The sequence below is a fragment of the Penicillium canescens genome, assembly GCF_028828765.1.
Source record: "Penicillium canescens strain IBT 15451 chromosome Unknown utg000006l_segment0_segment0, whole genome shotgun sequence".
In the NCBI taxonomy this organism is placed as follows: domain Eukaryota; kingdom Fungi; phylum Ascomycota; class Eurotiomycetes; order Eurotiales; family Aspergillaceae; genus Penicillium; species Penicillium canescens.
The window spans coordinates 2,827,057-2,843,889 of NW_026703968.1; the positions used below are offsets into that span (position 1 = coordinate 2,827,057).

Below are 16,833 nucleotides of genomic sequence, written 5' to 3' on the forward strand. Positions count from 1 at the left end.
CCTTGGAATCCGTTTCTTGTTTGTGAGATAGAGGTCAGCCCCAATGGCGGTCCTGGCTCTTGTTGCGGGACGACGAAAAAAGGCGAGCCGTGCAAAAACTCGATCAAAGTTGAAGACACCAAGATCGGCCATCAAAAGTTGACCTCTCTCGCCAGAGAGCCATTTGACCTGTCATCGTTGCAGTCGAAGCTCTGTGATGTCGCCAGAGACTTCCTCTGCGCGAGATGGCACCGGCAACGGCAGGCCGACCAAGTTGGCCAGCAGTGGTATGAAGCCGCCGTCCGCAACCAGGCGCGAGTACCACATGGCTCCAGAATGGCTTCTCCATCAGTTGTTGTACATTCAGGCCAGCGTCAGACATCGTCAGCCTCCAGGCGACGCCCTGCATCAGACAACACTGGCCCGTCACCTCCTCACAGGCTCAGACAAAACCCGCCGGTGCGGCTTTCAACCAACCCCGAGCCAGTGCAGCCATTCAATCCATTTGTGACTTCTGCAATGCTGCGGACGAACAGTATTCCATGGCGCGTTTCGCCGACCCGACCAGCCATCCTCTCATCGGCAACTAATATCCGGGCTGGTTTCCAAGAATTGACGCTCCAGAGTCTCACCTCGAGTGAAGAGGTCGACAGCGTCCACGTCGACAGCATCTACTGTGTGTTCTGCCAGACTGAGGATGAAGACCATGCGGACGAGAGCGTGATCTTGCACTGCGGTCAGTGCACATCGCTCTGTCATCTGTCATGCGCCGAAGAATGGTTGGAAAAGCGAGATACAGGGTTTGGCACGTCATGCTGTGTGTGGTAAGTGTGGATGACCTTATTTCTGAGACGACCAAGATACTGATGACCGCAGCCGAAACGAAGGAGCCCTAGATGCCATCATTCGCCCCTTACGAATCCCCTCGTCGGATGCCGAGACATATGCCGTCCACACGGCAAGCGATCCATCTCCCACTGGTGGGCCCCGTCGCTCAACCAGACTAGCAGGAACTCATCTACCGCGACAACCTTCCACCGCTGCACCGCTTCGCCGATCGGCACGGCTCAATTCCACTCAGCGTAGGTGATCACAGGTTACAGCCGAGTTTGACGGAAAATGCGAGAAGCGAGTGAATCACACGCGAGTGCACGTGACCGACACTCGGCATCGTGATCAGCAACTGTGGTTGTAGCATTGATAAAGATTTTTGGAGCAAGCTTAGCAAGAAATGAGATCCTGATTGTAAAAATCCAGAGTACAAGGCGACAGTTCATTTTTGCAAGTGCTGGGCACCACTTGACCTTAGCCAAAAGATACTGGCTGCTTCACTTAATTTGACAATGACATAGCGCTAAATGTGCTAGTAGATTCAGTTTCTTCTTTCATCATACCTAACGGCGTGACCAGAGAACACACCGATTCATCTCAGGGGAGCCGTGTCACAAAAGGCGGAGATTATTGGCAGAAAATCGCAACTAGCGTGCTGGCGTGAGACTGACAAACTCGTGTGCTTGTTAACTTGCTCTGGGAATCAGTATGTGAACCCTGGGAATTTCAGAAGCATTTCTCGGAGCCATTTTTACCCTAGGAAATGCTGTTTAGCTCCTGGAGTTATTTCTAATCTCTAGGAAAGCGAGGTCTACCCCCGGCATCTTCACTTTACATTCCTGACTGAATATGAAACTCGCTCTGGGAATACATTGGCTTGACCTGGGAGCTGTGGAGCCCCTGGGAGCTTACTTTAGGGCCCTAGAGTCACTATGTTGCCTTCCGAGATCGCCGACAGCCCTCACAAAAAACCTTCACCGGACCTGCGCACAATTCTGCGTCATTCGGTCACTCCTAGAGGGCCAAATTATAGCCCCAGGAATCCAAAAAATCGCCAACAGGAACGCGGCTTTGATTCCCCGAGGTGGGGATACCAGACCCCAGAAGCTACATCGGGTTTCCTGGGGCTACGTGGCTCCTAGAAGCTGCTTCTTTACTTCCAGAAATGTTTCAAGAGCCCCTGGGAATAAGATGACTCCTAGGGCTAAGAGATGAATTCCTAGTACCGATGCAACGGTCAACTGGAGCGTGACCGATTATTGATAATGACGATGAGATGTCCATGTTCGTAGTTGGGTACAGTTATGGATATCTATTTGCTGTTTACTGTATACAGACAGAGACGGAAAATGTGCGTAAGCAAAGAAAATCTCCCCTTTCCCAGACTTCAGCCGTGAAGGACATCAAGCCCAAGGAAATTGATATCAAACGCATCAAGCCTAGTTAGTGGATTTAGTTTCCCTGATTTCTGGAGGCAGTAATGAGACGGCGTCTGAGATAAAAGCCCTGCTATCTGTAGAGAATTACCGAGCATGACGAAGGAGAATTACTGACTCTAGATACGTTCAAGCTAAAAAGGAACCATGCCACTACTAGTTCATATTAGTTAGTAGTATATCGAGTTACCGCAGTATCTGCGACCTCAGGAGCTTTGCAGGCTCAACTGGGCTAGACGCAATCACGCCGTTCTGAAACTCCCTGTCCATAAAATTTAGCACAAATTGGGTGCTTCCAACGTCACTTTCTGACTCCTAAGTCTGGCACGGATTATGTACATGGAGCGGCAAATCCACAAAATGATAATTCAACAAGGAAGAAAAATCCGGCCCTGACTCTTAAGCGCATCTAGTTGGAATTCCGAGGTATTCTTTTCTGTGTATCTTGGCTAGCTTTTAGAACCTCGCACTTCCTAGGTGCTATCAATGCAGGACCAATAACGGTGACTAAACGAATGAATGGTCTCAATACGCCTCAATTAGGACAGGCACCCGTGCCTGCCTATTCGAAGCTCCCCATTTTCTGCTCTAGAGGCCTGGGCTCAAGTATGGATTCCCACTCAAGTGGTCAGTAGATTGAGCAACTGCCGCAAATCGATGGGCAAGTAGGGTAGGCGTAAAGTGTCGGGTCCGGTCATACCTCATCCAGCGAGAAAGCTAAATGCCAAGATATGGTCGCAAACAATGTACTATACAAATCTCTAGGTAAGACAAACAGTTGCAATCCGCACTCCAAGCCACAGGCACCTATGCCTTCTCGGAAGCATCGTCCACGGCTCCTCAATCAATGGTCTGTCAATGTCTACACCCATCTGATCGAAGAATTTCGCAGGGTAATACAGCCGGCTCCAGATGTGTCCTCTAATCAGCAAGTCTTCCGGCAATTTCTTGGTGGGTGTGCCATCTATGTGGGGAAATGATTCGGCTTCAATTTTTGTAATATCGATGTTGGGTTGAAGCAAAGTATTCAGATAATTTGCGAGTATCAACCATGGAACTAGCGGCTCGAGTCGTTGAATGGCTGCTGGATGGAGCGAGAGGCACCACAGGAATTTCAAAGAGGCATGCACGGCCGGGTGCATAGTTGACTCGCTGGCTTGGCCAAGGATGACGATCAGGGTGTGGAAAGCGAGAGAGCTTGCAAGGAATGCAAATTGAGATGAGAAGTCGGTGTAGGGATATCTGTTTAAGTCGATAGGTGCTGTTGTAGATGCCCACTGCTTGGCATTGACATAGGCGTCTGCAGTGGAAGTACTTGGGTCGCCAGCAAAATCCGTAGCAAAAGCTCCATTTTCATCCCCATACTGGAAAATCGCAGCGATATTGCAGCACGTGATGAAAATGCCTTGCTGTGCCCCTCGGCCTAACCGGCTAGCCCCCTGGCGAAGATTCACAAGGAAGAAGTTTGACCGAGCATCAAACTGCTCACTCAGCATGCGCATGAAAAGAACACTATGGGCAGCCAAAAACGAAGTGATCAGTGTGTTCACCAGCCGGTTCACTTAGGATATGGTCCTCCACGAATGGGGCCGGGCTTTAAAAGCTCAATGGGCTGCATCTCTTGTATCATTTCAGCAACCTGCGCAGCGATTTTCCTTTGGGTGTCACGGGTAGACCTCCGCACCGGCCCACAAAGCCCATAGCCCAACCCACCCCAGCCCATAAATGGGGCGGGTTTTGGGCCTGGCATTAGGCCCACTGGTAGGCTATGGGCCTAAGGTAGAAGCCCAATATGGTTTAATGGGCCCCCAAATGGGCCCCAAACATTGCAAACATGCCAATTCTTGGCATTTGCATAAGTTATGTAGACCTTCCTAGTAATTTTGAGTATTACAATTACCACCTGAGGCCCCTAATTGACTGAGATCTCATGGAAATCGACGCAATTCACTGATTTATGAGATTGATGAGATTAACTGATGAGATCAACTGATGAGATCGATTGATTAGATCCCAAGAGGTAAAACTATCTACATGCTAATAATGCTCATACAAATCATCCTCAACATGCCTCCTCTTCCTCCCTGATGTCCGCACTTGAGACGGTGCCGCATGAGACGGTGCCGCATGAGACGGTGCCGCAGCGATAGTAGCATCGTCATCGTCATCGTCAACATCTATCAGATCACCGGATCTATCACCCTGCTCTTCAGCATCACTGATCGCATCAACGTCGACGACAGCTAGCACCTCAGCTGGCTCCTCGGCATCATCACCTGGCTTTTGAGCCGCCTGAGCCTCCTCCACCAGGATCTGAATCTCATCAGAGCCAAAGAACTGCTCAAATTCCTTCGCCTCTTGCACTTCAAGATCAAACCTTGACGTACAGAGGCACAACATCAGCTCTTCGATAGTTTGCGCCTTCAAAGAGCCCCGGCGATAGTGGCAGATATCGCGTGCAGTGTTAAACAGACGTTCAACTCCAGCACCTGTGGCTGGAATTGCAAGGTAATCTCTTGCAAGTGCGGCAATAGCAGGGAAGCGATATTGATTCTCTCTCCAAAAGGAGAGCGGCTCATCAGATATAGTTAAACCTGTAAGAAATTAGTATCATGAAGATAGGGATGGTTTTTCGGCCGAAAAACCATCTCTCAAGAAAGAATAAACATAGAGATTAACTTACTGCCGTCGAGATACTGCGTCATCTCATCATCTTTAGTCGGGCCTAGCGTTGCTTTACCAGCTTTGCCTTTGCGTTTGGAGAGAGACTTCGGGGGAGCCATCAGGCCAAGAAGGAAGGATCTTGGCATCGATCCAGAGGAAGACACTTGCGGGCTATTTAAAGTAGTAAGACGCTCCTGGATAGGAGTAAGTGCCTCACGGAAAGCCACTCGATACTGCTCACGGATCTCTTTGGCATCCTCCCAGTTATCAGATAAAAAGAACTGGAATCTACTATCCGGCGATAGCATCGTACAAACCGCATAGATATGCCCGCGCATATGATCCGTCTTCTTATAGTACTCCGACAGTTTTGAATGGCTTGCTCCGAGGGAGGTAAGCATCTGCTGTTTCCATGGAACACGTTTTCGTTGTAGCTGCGACTTGCACTTCTCAAGGTGTTCAAAGAGCTGGTTATAGATCCTGAAGACAAGAAACGACGTCGCCTCTCGTGTCTTCGAAAGGGCGAGCGTAAAGTCAAAGAATGGCTTTGTGAGATAGATCAGATAGTCAATTTGGCGCCATTGTTCATCATCAAGTTCGAATTCTGTACAGTTGAACTGACGACAGTATTCATTGATAGCAGTACGGAGTCTCTTCGCCCGGCGTAGCATCAGAAACGTTGAATTCCATCGAGTTTTGACGTCCTGGATCGGCATAAGTCCTTGCCCTGGAACTTTGCCTTGGCCTTTGTCGAGGTCGTGTTGGACTTTGAGGAAGTGATCTCGACGCTGAGGGCTCCCGCGGATATAAACAGCAAGAGATCGTATCCTCTTTAAGGTATGCGCAATGTCCCGTTTCTTAGACCTGGCCTCCGCATTCGCCTTAGCAAGGCTAATCTGTTGTTCCTCTGTCCAGACAGTCTCGGCTTGTTCATTCTTTGGGCGTGCTTTAAGTCGGTGAAGTAGTTGGTTCAGACTTAATTGGATGACATGAGCGAGACAGGGGACCCGGATGACGTTAAAACCAGTAGCCGAAGCCGAAGGCTCTTGTTGTAAAGACTGTTGTAGTGCCTTAACCAGAGTCTCATTATTCGATGCGTTATCGGTGGTTATTCCAAAGACTCGGTCCTTAATGCCATGTTCGGTAAGCGTCTCCATCAGAATAGCACTTAGGTTTGCACCTGTATGCGAACTGTGAAGGGGTTTAAAGCCGAGTAGCACCTCACGGTAGACCCATTCGGCATCGATGAAATAGCCAGTAATAGCCATAAATGCCTGCTGAAATGGAGATGTCCAACAGTCTAACGCAATCGAGATCTTTGCATGTTCTGGAAGCATTCTGAGTGTATCATGCTGTCGTTCTTTAACACGGCCAGACAGGCGACGTCGAATTGTATCAGCGGAGGGCACGATCGGAGGGCTTAGGGCGGATTGTGCCTAGATTCAAGACTTAAGATTTAGTTAGGTGACGAGGCAAATAGAGGCTGATTGGTAAAGACGGCGGATTTGGAGGATTTGGGCGATTTGACGCCTACGGACTGGCGTCTGACGGACTTACCTCTGCGATGAGCTCACGAAATGCTGGATTTTCAACGATTTGGAATGGAAGCCGGTTAGTAGTAATAAACTCCAAGATTTTACTCTCAAAACCTTCTTGCGAGAATGTCTGGCTATGACTACCCTGATCATGATGCTAGTTAGTAGGGTCTAGTAGAGCTAGGTATGATAGTATACCGTTTGAAGGAACCTCGTCAATTCAGCCCTCTGCCGGCGTCCACTTGTAGCCTTTTGGCAGGCTGGGGTCTGAAGATGACGGGTAATTGTTGTCGTGCCATGACGACCAACCCTCCCATTGGCATCCTTCTTAGTAGTATAAGGGTGCTCAAGAATTGCATCGCAACGCTTACACAAGACCTTTGGGTTTCCAGTCGCCGTATGGGCCACTTGCTCAAACTGTTTCCAGGTCTCCGAAGCGGAGCCATGCTGTGACTCCCAAGCGATCTTGTTTTTAGATCCATAGTCAGTCTCCAACCACCAGTTGACCCAATCAGTGTGATTCATCGCGTCGTAAAGGAAAAACTGGCCTCCTCTCCTACCAGGACCGACACGTTGGAAGCGTTCAAGGGGATCTAGGGCGATAGACGAAGGAACAGACGGCTCAACGAACGAGAAGCTATCAACCTGCCGAGAGGTGGACGGAGTAGCTGGGCAAAGAGAAGGCGTAGCAATTGACGAATTGTCGGGCTCAGTGTCGAACAGGCCCAACTGGGAGGATCTAAACTCCTGGCTTTGCGACATGATCAGGATGACAACTTGATAGTAGGTTCAAAATTGGATGAAGGGCTTCAGGGGAATAGCTTCAGGAGGAAGAAATCGACATACCTTCTTAGTGAGAGAACTGTCGACGTATCGACGCCGTAGCAAACAGATATTGTAAACAGAGATCACCGTAGCAGTCGACATTAAAACGGAATATCTTGATTCTAGCATCTGATTGGCTAGATCATGCATATGCAGTGAATTCAGCCCATCCAAAGCCCAAGAAAAGTCCATGGATAACCCATCTCCCCGCCCATTTTACAATTTGTTCGCCCAAAACATTTCACCCCATGGCTCATGAGATATCTTCAAACCTCTCTCATCTCTGTAATCCCCAGAATATTACGTTTCTGTGAAGACAGACGTTAAGTCTGAGAGATTGGCTATCTTTTGGTATAAATTTCAACTCTATAAACCTATAATTCATAGATTTGACCCTTGAATCTACAGTTCAACAGAAACATGCACCTACTTCTAATTATATGAGATATATATCTCTACATGTTGACACTTTGGAACTCTCTAAGTACCAGAATACTACGAAAACTTGGTGAAATTGGATTGTTTTTTGGATGACGCCGGTAAACTATAGTGCCTACTGTAGCTGGCTTCATCTACGACCTTAATTACTATGTCGTCGCCGTTGGATCTTGAGATCTTGATTCTTGGGGGAGTTGAACCCCCGGATTGGGAGTTGAAATACTAGATCAGGCCTGGTAAAACGTCGGGCCGATGTATGCCTTGTAAAGGCTTACAGACTGGAACATGCGTAAAAAACAGGCATTAATCAGCGGTTTTATGAGCGCCAAGATCGTAGTTATGCATAGAAATGGGCTATATTGGGGGCCTCATGGGCCCCCACTCATGGGCTATGGGTTGGGGCGGGCTATAGAGGTTAGGCCCACAGCCCACTGCTGGTTGGGCTATGGGCCTAAAGGTCGGGCCCATTTATGGGCTTTGCGGAGGTCTAGTCACGGGATAGGGTGTTCCAGCACTCATCCAGCGGTTGGCCTGGGATAAAATCCATGACAATATACCCAGATGTGCCAAAATATTGTGTATGTGTATCATCTTTTACCTGGAATGAGCGATAGACTCGTGGGGCTCGAATAATGGTTCTGGAAGCGATAAGACGAAGCATTTGCGCTTCACTAGCCATGACACTGCCGCCACCCTTCATGATCAAAGTCTCTGAAAGCCGCACAACCGTCGTTCCACCTAGCTGATGGAGAATAGAAGCAGTTGTGAGAAAGATCACCAGAGCCTCATCTGTGACAGAATTAAGATCCTTTCCATCCAGTGGAAAAGATCCATCAGGCTCACGACTTTGTGGCTTGACGTGGGATGTCAGTATATGGTATTCTGCAGATTATGAATAAAGATACATTGGCTATTGGGCGCATGAATAGTTCCATTTCAGTAAGGTAGATGACGATGGGGTGATAGTAAATGTCGGATTATTGCAAACATAGAAACCCTTCAAGCTGGACTGGGTTATAAAAGAAACCTCGGAGAGAGGTTTTTCCGGTCCGTGATTTTATCTGTTTGCATTATTCTTGGTTTGTTGCCTACAGGTGCTTATGACTGACCAGGGGAATTGCCAACCAACTGAGGGGTGAATTTAAACTAGACACTAGAGACAGTGACCAGCTGACTTTTTGATTACCTATCCCTGGTTTCTACCTAGCATCAAATGGCCACATCTTGTCCGCCTTTGCTATTGTCATGTCTTCGCCACGGGACTCGGCTTCTTTGGCAGTCTGTATCCATTCATTATACGCTGTGCGATGAGCAACCCTCGCAGCGTCCCATGCATCATTCGGGATCCACCCATCAGAGTTTGTATCACGGTTGTCTCTTAACCAAGACTTAAGTGCTTGAACAGCCTCAAAATCTTCATAGTCTCGAGCATGCTGTTTCAATTCCGCTTCCGTGGGAGAATATGGACATGTGCCCTCTAGCCCCAATTCCGCCCAGCGAGCTGAAAGCTCAATTAACTCTTGGCGGACAGCGACAGCGGAGTCTCTCCAAGCTGTGTAAGAGTAGTGGAAGAGTCGAAAAAGAGTCGGATCAAGTAATCTTGCAGGACGAAGCTTAGGAACAAGGGCTGTCATGACCACATCATATGTCTGATAACAGATGGATGCATCTTTTAATTCTCGTACCTTTGGTCCAGAAATTTCCGTTTCATTTTGTTCGTTCTCGAGTGGATCTTCCTCGGGGACTCTTGGAAGTGCAGCGAAATCAGGTGTCTCGTTGGCATAAATAAACGCGGGCTCAATGCTGGTTGATTGCCAATCTATCAGGCCAGTAATAACGGTTGGTTCTTCGGCAGAGACGTAGATATTTCTTTTGTGAAAATCCGGGTGAAGCAGAACTGGTGTAGCAGCGTCCTCAATGCGTTTATCTTCAATCAACTTTTGCAGCACGTCTCGACTTGTTTTCAATAGACGTATGTGATCTTGGGTTGATCCTTGATATGGCAGAAGCTTGCGACTATTGACGGCTTCTTTGGGCAAACGAGAGAAACCGGTATCTATCAAACCTCGACAATAATTTGTGAGATCTCTCCAAGGTCCGCAATTGGGACTTGGGCCACGGCAGAGTTCATGTTCCCCCGGATTTCGGTTCCAGAAAACCGGACTGCAATGTGGTCCCACACAGAAGCCCTGCTCGAAGGGAATCTTTGAGTCCGAGTCTAGAGGTGCATCTGAGAAGTATAGACTGCCATAGGCCGGGAAGTCTAGGGAAGCCATCTTTTTCATTGTCAATGAAAGCGCTTTGGTGCACAGCATATGTTGTTCCGGGTTCATTTTGTGCCACTCTTGATGTAATTGAACACCCGCCACATGCTCCTGGATAATATATTCTGTTCCAGTTGGATTGGAAGGACTATCATTCCAGTCGAGAATTTTCGGTATCGGAAGTGAGATCTTGGATTGTACTATACAGACATAAATTAGTGAGCATGTCAGCGATACCCTCAAGGACAGGGGATGCGGCTTAGACTTACGATAAGTTATCGTTGCAACTTCAGAGTTGGTCGTTAGCCTTGGCGGGCCAGCAATACCGGTAGGTACCCTTGCCACAACACAAGGTCCATTGTCCATTGTTAAAAGGAAGACTCTGTTGATCCACCTTCTCGCTTCTCATATTTGACAACGCTGGTGGCTCCTGGACATGTGTAAACAGCCCGTTCACACAGCGCTGAGAAGTCAAACATAATGTGGCGAGAGTTTCGCTCGAGCTCGTCCCGGTTGAGCCATCTTCCACCAGTATACGAATGCGGATCATGTCCTACAATGCAAAGCCAGTGACATATTAACTCGTCGGTCAATGCCGGTAAGTGTATGCTACTAACGACGAGTCAGTTCTTGCGAAATCTGTTCCTTGGGATGTGCGGTCGAGCCAGGTATGTGGCGAAGGGGCGCTGCTCTTGTTTCCCATGTCGGATAATGTTCGAGATGGGCAACGGAATGGACAATGCTGAATGATTGACGAAGGGACTCCCAACCGCCGCCAGACTCGGAGCATATCAGACTGCTGGTCTCCTTTTCCCAGATTGTCAGCTGCAGGGGAGTTCGAGATTGGAGGTCTGAAGCGCCCCCTTGGCCCTTAATGCGGCCGATTGTTTTGACGTCTTGGCATTCACCAATTAAATTATCTGCATTGCCGCTCACACCTTACCGCTTTTGATTTGGCACCGACTCGGTGCAATTCAATCTGCATACCAATTATCCATAAACAAGTTTGGATTTTTGGGCGTGTATCTTCTTTCCGTGTTTCAAGTACAGTGACTGGCGGCTAGGAAATCGTAACTCCGCTTCTCAAAGCAGTTGATTGGAGCCGTGCTGTCCTTACCCTTGCGATCGGCACGCAGGTGCACTCAGGCTGCCTTGAGTTGAAGCCCAAGGCAATGTGAGAAGAATTGGTTGATCATGTAAATAAAGGCTGCTCTCCAAGTGTCTGTTTTTTTTAAAAAAAAATATCAACAACATCAGATTTTAAAGGTCTCGCCCAACTACTATCTGTTTGCGCTATATATTATCATTCTGACCCAAGGAACATCCTAATTTCAGTGGTATTTCAGTGGTACTTGATTTGCGATGTATGCTTTCTATCGATAGCCCTCTCGGAATAAGTCCGTAATGAAGCAAATCAAGGATTTTTTTTCACGAAAACCAGAAAGAACTTTGACGTTGCCAAAAAGTTTGGCGGAACCTCCACCCCGGCAGTCGTATCCTTCCATCGCAGACGAACAAAAATGATGCAGATTACTAGCTGCGTCTTGATGCGGGTGAACTGATCGACAACCGATACCTGAACATTGTTCTGCAAGTCAATTCGCAAGCTAAGAACACAGGTCTGCGAGAATGGTTGAAGAAACAAGCGCGAGGCACGCATGTCAAATCGGCTACAGCTCGCTTTGACAAACTCGCCGAAGACCAGGATGCTGAAGCGGAGAGAGTTATGAATGAACTTCAGGAAACAGCTAGGAAGAGCCTGTAAATAGCGACGTTACTCCCTACATAGTATGAAATACAGATTTATCTGGCTCGAAATGATAGTTTATGAACGGAGTGGAGTGACCTATATGATGACCCTATGCCAGAAAATCTGAGCGAGGGGGTTCCCTAATTCCCAAGCAACATTTTTGTGCTGTTCTATCCACTTCCTTGAAGTTTCAGTTCCGAGTCGGAATGCTTTCGTGTTCAACTATCAGAGGCGCGAGTGTTGTGAGCGTCCAGATGCACAACGCGTACGTATCGGGGGAGACACTACTCCGAGGTTCCTGGAAGAGGAATGAAGAAGCCATCTCAAATTGCTATTTTCTGTGTAAAAGTCATAATGGGACCCAACGGCGACACCACACTTTGTTCCTTTTCTTGCATCTGTAGCACCAGATGGCCAATCAGAAACAGGGGAGACCAGGTGATGGGTGACGACATTGGCTTAGTCATGAATCAGCTGATTAACGGCGTTGGGCTCTGAGGCAACCCCGCGGACACACCACGAGACAATTGATACCCAATTTCAGTCCCGGCTCGCCATCTCCTCCCTCATCCCAGGGAGTTGTATTGTATCATCAAAACAACCGAACTACCTCTATTCGGTCGATGAGGCAAGTCTAGTGCCCTCCTAGGTGAGCGTGCGGTTTTCAATCTGGTAGACGTGGCTCTGACGTCAGATGCTAGACAAAGAAAATAGGACGTGGACGTATTTCGACGCACTGGTGCCCAAGAACTTGCATCAACGAGGCAACAGTCCTCCGGTGGAACAAACGTGGTTCGTGGGTGAGTTCCAAGTGAAAGTTACGTTGGATTCTGAGGGAAATGACCTCGAGGTGGAGACAGGGAATTTCTAATTCCCAGTTAGGATAAAAGCCACCATCCTCCCGCCGTCCCATTTTTTTTTGGGGTTTTCTTTCCTGCACCCTCATATCAGCTTCAAGGGATGCGCCTGCCTTCAATCCGAATTGCCTCCAAGCCTCGACATTGATTCCTCGCTGAAACCCCACATTGGCCTTCTCAAGGACTGAGCAGGTCTCCAAGATGGACAATGAAGAAAAGGAAGTTAAAGGGCTCGACGTGAGCCATCTCATAGACGATGATTCTATCCTGGAGATAGCTAGAACTCAATTAAGAGAGAAGAATAATTTGGTAAGGGCGCCTGAAGCTTGCAGTATTATTGGAAATAAGTTTGACACCATCCAGCCTAATAACATATCCATCGATGCGAGCTGGACACCAGTTTCTGTTGTCACTTCTGTCGATCGAGCTGTCTGTGGGATCCTGGTCGAAAATACAAATGGAGGCGGTGTTATCAGAGTGATTGGAAAGCCCGCACGGTATACAAGGACTGATGGGCTATCTGGTACAATTCTTCTTGTTCTTGGGCCAGAAGAAAAGTTTTTACTACTGGATCCACTTTCAGTCCGTTACATTCGCCATTCTAGTCCCAAGTGAATACAACAGGTCATTAGCGATATCCCACGTGAAGATCAGCAACACCGTTGACCCCAAATCTCTGGTCACTTTGATTTCAATGGAGGGAAACGCGTCATAAAGAGGGACCTTTAGCTGCACATTAGGGCAGCTGTTTTCATATTGTTGGAGCAGGTTGATTGTGCTGGGCAAATTCGTGAGGTCTTGAAGACCTTGCAGGAAACTCATGAGGTGTGTGATTGATATATTGATTGTTCGGTGTGGTGGCTCGCTCTGAAGAAGGCTGATCTGGAGCTTTGGAGAATCACCCAATGACAGAAAATATGTTGATCCATCAGCTGAGTGAGGAGATGGTTGTAAATATAGATGTGCTGCTGTCTGGGGTATCTCTGATTTCTGTGAGAAGAAATATCGACATGTACATTGTGTATTTCTTACCTGGATTGAAATTGATAACACGTGAGTTCGCGTCGAGGGCAGTGCCCGTAGATTGGTCTGCAAGACTGGATGGCGCAAGCTGGGATGGATGCCCTTGCCTGTAGGTGAGCTATGCACTATTACATCTGCACATATTGCAATAGCCATCAAGAACACTCACCAACTTCCGACGAGATATGACCGGCAACGTGTACGACTTGGCTAGGACAGGGCTCAGTGGAACTCGCATATTTGGTCGCAAGAGACTCAATCACCGCGTTCTGGAGACCACCCCTGCGCTCTAATATTTTGAATGGCAGCTCTGTCCTGACCCGATCGGTCATGGAGTATACAGCAGCCTGTCCGAGACTTGCAGCACTCAAGGCAACCATAGCAGCCCCTGCGACATCTTTCAGTCTTCGAAGAAACTTCACATAATGCTGCTGTCGTGGCGGTTCTTCGTCAGTAGCTGTGGCGTTGAGGTGACTGAAAGCACCCTTCACACGCTTTGCTTCCGTAGCTTTGAAATCCCCCTTTTTCGCACAAGCTCCGAAACGTCCTGGAGCTTAAGAATAGCCTCATTCACTGTCAGTGACTTTGGGCGACTTGCAACATGCTGAGACGATCGGGCCATCTTGTTTGATAGCAAAAAAAATGGGTGAGTTGCAGCGAAGTACTACTGAGATTTAGACAAAATCGATGGAAAACTTTCTAATGTAGTGGGTTATCGGCGGAAATCGATCGGAATCGATGGAAATATAAAATCACGTGACATATCACGCGGCCGCGTATATCATGTGATATTACGTTGGAAAGACTGTCAGCCCCTGAATAATAATTTATCTGGGTAAACAAAGAGATTTAGTATTTGACGCCATGCCCAAGAAACGACGTCTTCTTCGACGAGAAGTCACGTACTCAGATGTGAAAGATGATGAATTCAACATGCTCCACCAACTTGATTATTATGCCCAACAGGCTCAATTTTTCGCTCACCTTCGCGACAAAAGTGATTGGATGAAGGCAGTCGTCGCCCACCATCTCAACTTGAGTTCACCCGCTGCATGCGAAGTTTCGGATGTTGAAGATTGGCTTCACGGTAGCTTCAATGTTTGTGTACCGGTAACTATTCACAACCGGCAAAACAAGCGAGTTCTTCTTCGATTCCCTCTGCCTTACCGTGTAGGCGAGACCTTCAATCCTGGTAACAGCGACGAGAAAATCCGGTGCGAAGTGGGGACCTATGCCTGGCTCCAAGAGAATTGTTCGGAAATACCAATACCCCAGCTTTATGGCTTTTCTTTGTCATCCGGAGAAGTGGTATGTAGCTAATAAATCCCGGTGTCCAGGAAAGCCTACTAATACTCGTCAGTTTACTCTTCTCCGATGTATGCCTTTATTCTCTCGCTATCTCTGGCTCATGCGCCGGAAAGTTTTATCATGGCTAGGGAAACCTGCCCCATCAAATTATACCCGTCATCAGTACAGCAACGCCATGTCCATTGGCGGGCTGGCCGATATGGGCTACATTCTGGTTGAATTTGTCGACGAAACACGAGGAGTAATGCTCTCCAATACGTGGAAGGAAGGGCGACATGACCGGAAGCTACGAACAAACCTTTTCCGTGATCTTTCTCGAATTTTTCTGAGTCTCTCTCGATCTCCGCTTCCCAGAATTGGCTCGTTAACAATCGACAACTACGGGTTTTTACATCTTGCAAATCGACCTCTTTCAGTTGAAATACAGCAGCTGGAGAATGAAGGGATATCCACCGATATATCCCGTGATTATACCTACTCAACCGTTGACTCATACGTGATTGATATGTTGGGAGCTCATGACAACCGATTTCGCCAGCAACCAAATGCTGTTAATAATCTCGGAGACTGTGCTTACCAGCTCTCTGTGTTAACTGCCATGCGAACAGTTTTTCAGTCGATTTTCAACCGGAGTTTTCGAAGAGGCCCATTTGTTCTTTGTTTCACCGACCTCCATCAAAGCAACATCTTTGTCGATGCACAATGGCATATAAAATGTCTCGTGGACCTTGAATGGGCCTGCTCCCGGCCAATCGAAATGATGATGCCTCCCTTTTGGCTTACGGACAAAGGTGTGGATGAGATTGTTCCTGCGGAATACGATCTTATCCGTCGACAATTTATGGAGGCTTTGGTCACTGAGGAGGAATTGCCTCACCGCAAGATGGATGATGGATCTACACCGTTGCGTCTCTCGGAGATTATGAATCGTACGTGGGAATCGGGTGCATTCTGGTACACAATGGGGATCTCAAGTCCCTCGGGGGTGTTCACTATCTTCAGCAACCATATCAAGCCTTTATTTTGTAAGAATTACGATGAAGAGTTTGGTGTGGTCATGCCTTTCTTCTTCGAGAAGAACGTGGGAGGTATCGCGGGTCGCAAGCTCGCGGACAAAGAGAAATACGACAAAGACCTTCGGCACGCCTTTGAACACCGTACAGACTAATTGTCTGAATGAATTTGTTTCTCCTTCCCTTCCTCTTTCGAAAACTGCTCCTGGATTGCGTCGCCTAAAGCTCCCATGATCCTTTCCTTGTGATTATCCTGCCTCTTCTTTCGTGCCGCTCCTCCCGATGAGCTGAGCTGTTGAAACGTCTTAAGACTGCCTCCAATACTATATTCTGCCTCCTTAACAGCGGGTTTCTCTGATGAAGACTGCTCGGCCATCTCCGGTGATGTGGGGAAACAGCGTGGATCTATTATTCTGGTCAGTGTAGCTTGAGAGAAGGGTTTGTGGCTTTTCCTACACCCTTGAGGTCACTAAATCGAATGAGCGATTTTTGTGGTGAGGCAGTGGAGAGTCTACTTGGAGCGGGAAGAGGGCTAGAATATCCTAAAAAACGCGGCTCACTATCCAGCCTTAAAATTTGTGCTGAGACAACCTCTGTGTAGCATGTGCAAAAAAAGGGAGATGAGGGGTTTGCTTGCGTCTGAGTAGATTTCTGACTTGGACAGCGAAGCACGGTCGACTTTTACCCCGCCTGCGGGAGCATTCGCTGCCAGTTGGCTATCAAATATTCTATGCGCAATTAGGATATTCTCATTGGACCAACAAATCAACTGGAGCTCTGGACGAGAGGAGACTCAGGAAGAATTTATGACTGGTTTCGAGTATGCACATACGTTGCAGCCACATTGTCATTTTAATGGGGAAGCCCTTTCAATGCTCTTATTGGAATTATCAATCTTCCTGGCTATATT

At 47.9% G+C, this 16,833-nt stretch overlaps 4 protein-coding genes across 4 annotated transcripts; 1 reads left to right on the forward strand and 3 right to left on the reverse strand.

The window, feature by feature from the left end:
* Positions 1-3,007: 3,007 nt before the first annotated feature.
* Positions 3,008-3,748, reverse strand: N7446_010017 (uncharacterized protein; the record flags this gene model as incomplete). The annotated part of the gene is made up of 1 exon (XM_058518762.1): positions 3,008-3,748. One exon carries the CDS (start codon positions 3,746-3,748, stop codon positions 3,008-3,010), a length of 741 nt encoding a protein of 246 aa, XP_058369550.1.
* Positions 3,749-8,907: 5,159 nt separating this feature from the next.
* Positions 8,908-10,041, reverse strand: N7446_010018 (uncharacterized protein; the record flags this gene model as incomplete). The annotated part of the gene is made up of 1 exon (XM_058518763.1): positions 8,908-10,041. The coding sequence occupies one exon, from the start codon at positions 10,039-10,041 to the stop codon at positions 8,908-8,910; it is 1,134 nt and encodes a 377-aa protein (XP_058369551.1).
* Positions 10,042-13,757: 3,716 nt separating this feature from the next.
* On the reverse strand, positions 13,758-14,224 carry N7446_010019 (uncharacterized protein; the record flags this gene model as incomplete). Its single annotated transcript, XM_058518764.1, is given in 2 exon segments — positions 13,758-14,123; positions 14,135-14,224. The coding sequence occupies 2 exon segments, from the start codon at positions 14,222-14,224 to the stop codon at positions 13,758-13,760; spliced, it is 456 nt and encodes a 151-aa protein (XP_058369552.1).
* A 242-nt stretch (positions 14,225-14,466) lies between these two features.
* Positions 14,467-16,078, forward strand: N7446_010020 (uncharacterized protein; the record flags this gene model as incomplete). The annotated part of the gene is made up of 2 exons (XM_058518765.1): positions 14,467-14,910; positions 14,963-16,078. 2 exons carry the CDS (start codon positions 14,467-14,469, stop codon positions 16,076-16,078), a joined length of 1,560 nt encoding a protein of 519 aa, XP_058369553.1.
* Between the last annotated feature and the right edge of the window lie 755 nt (positions 16,079-16,833).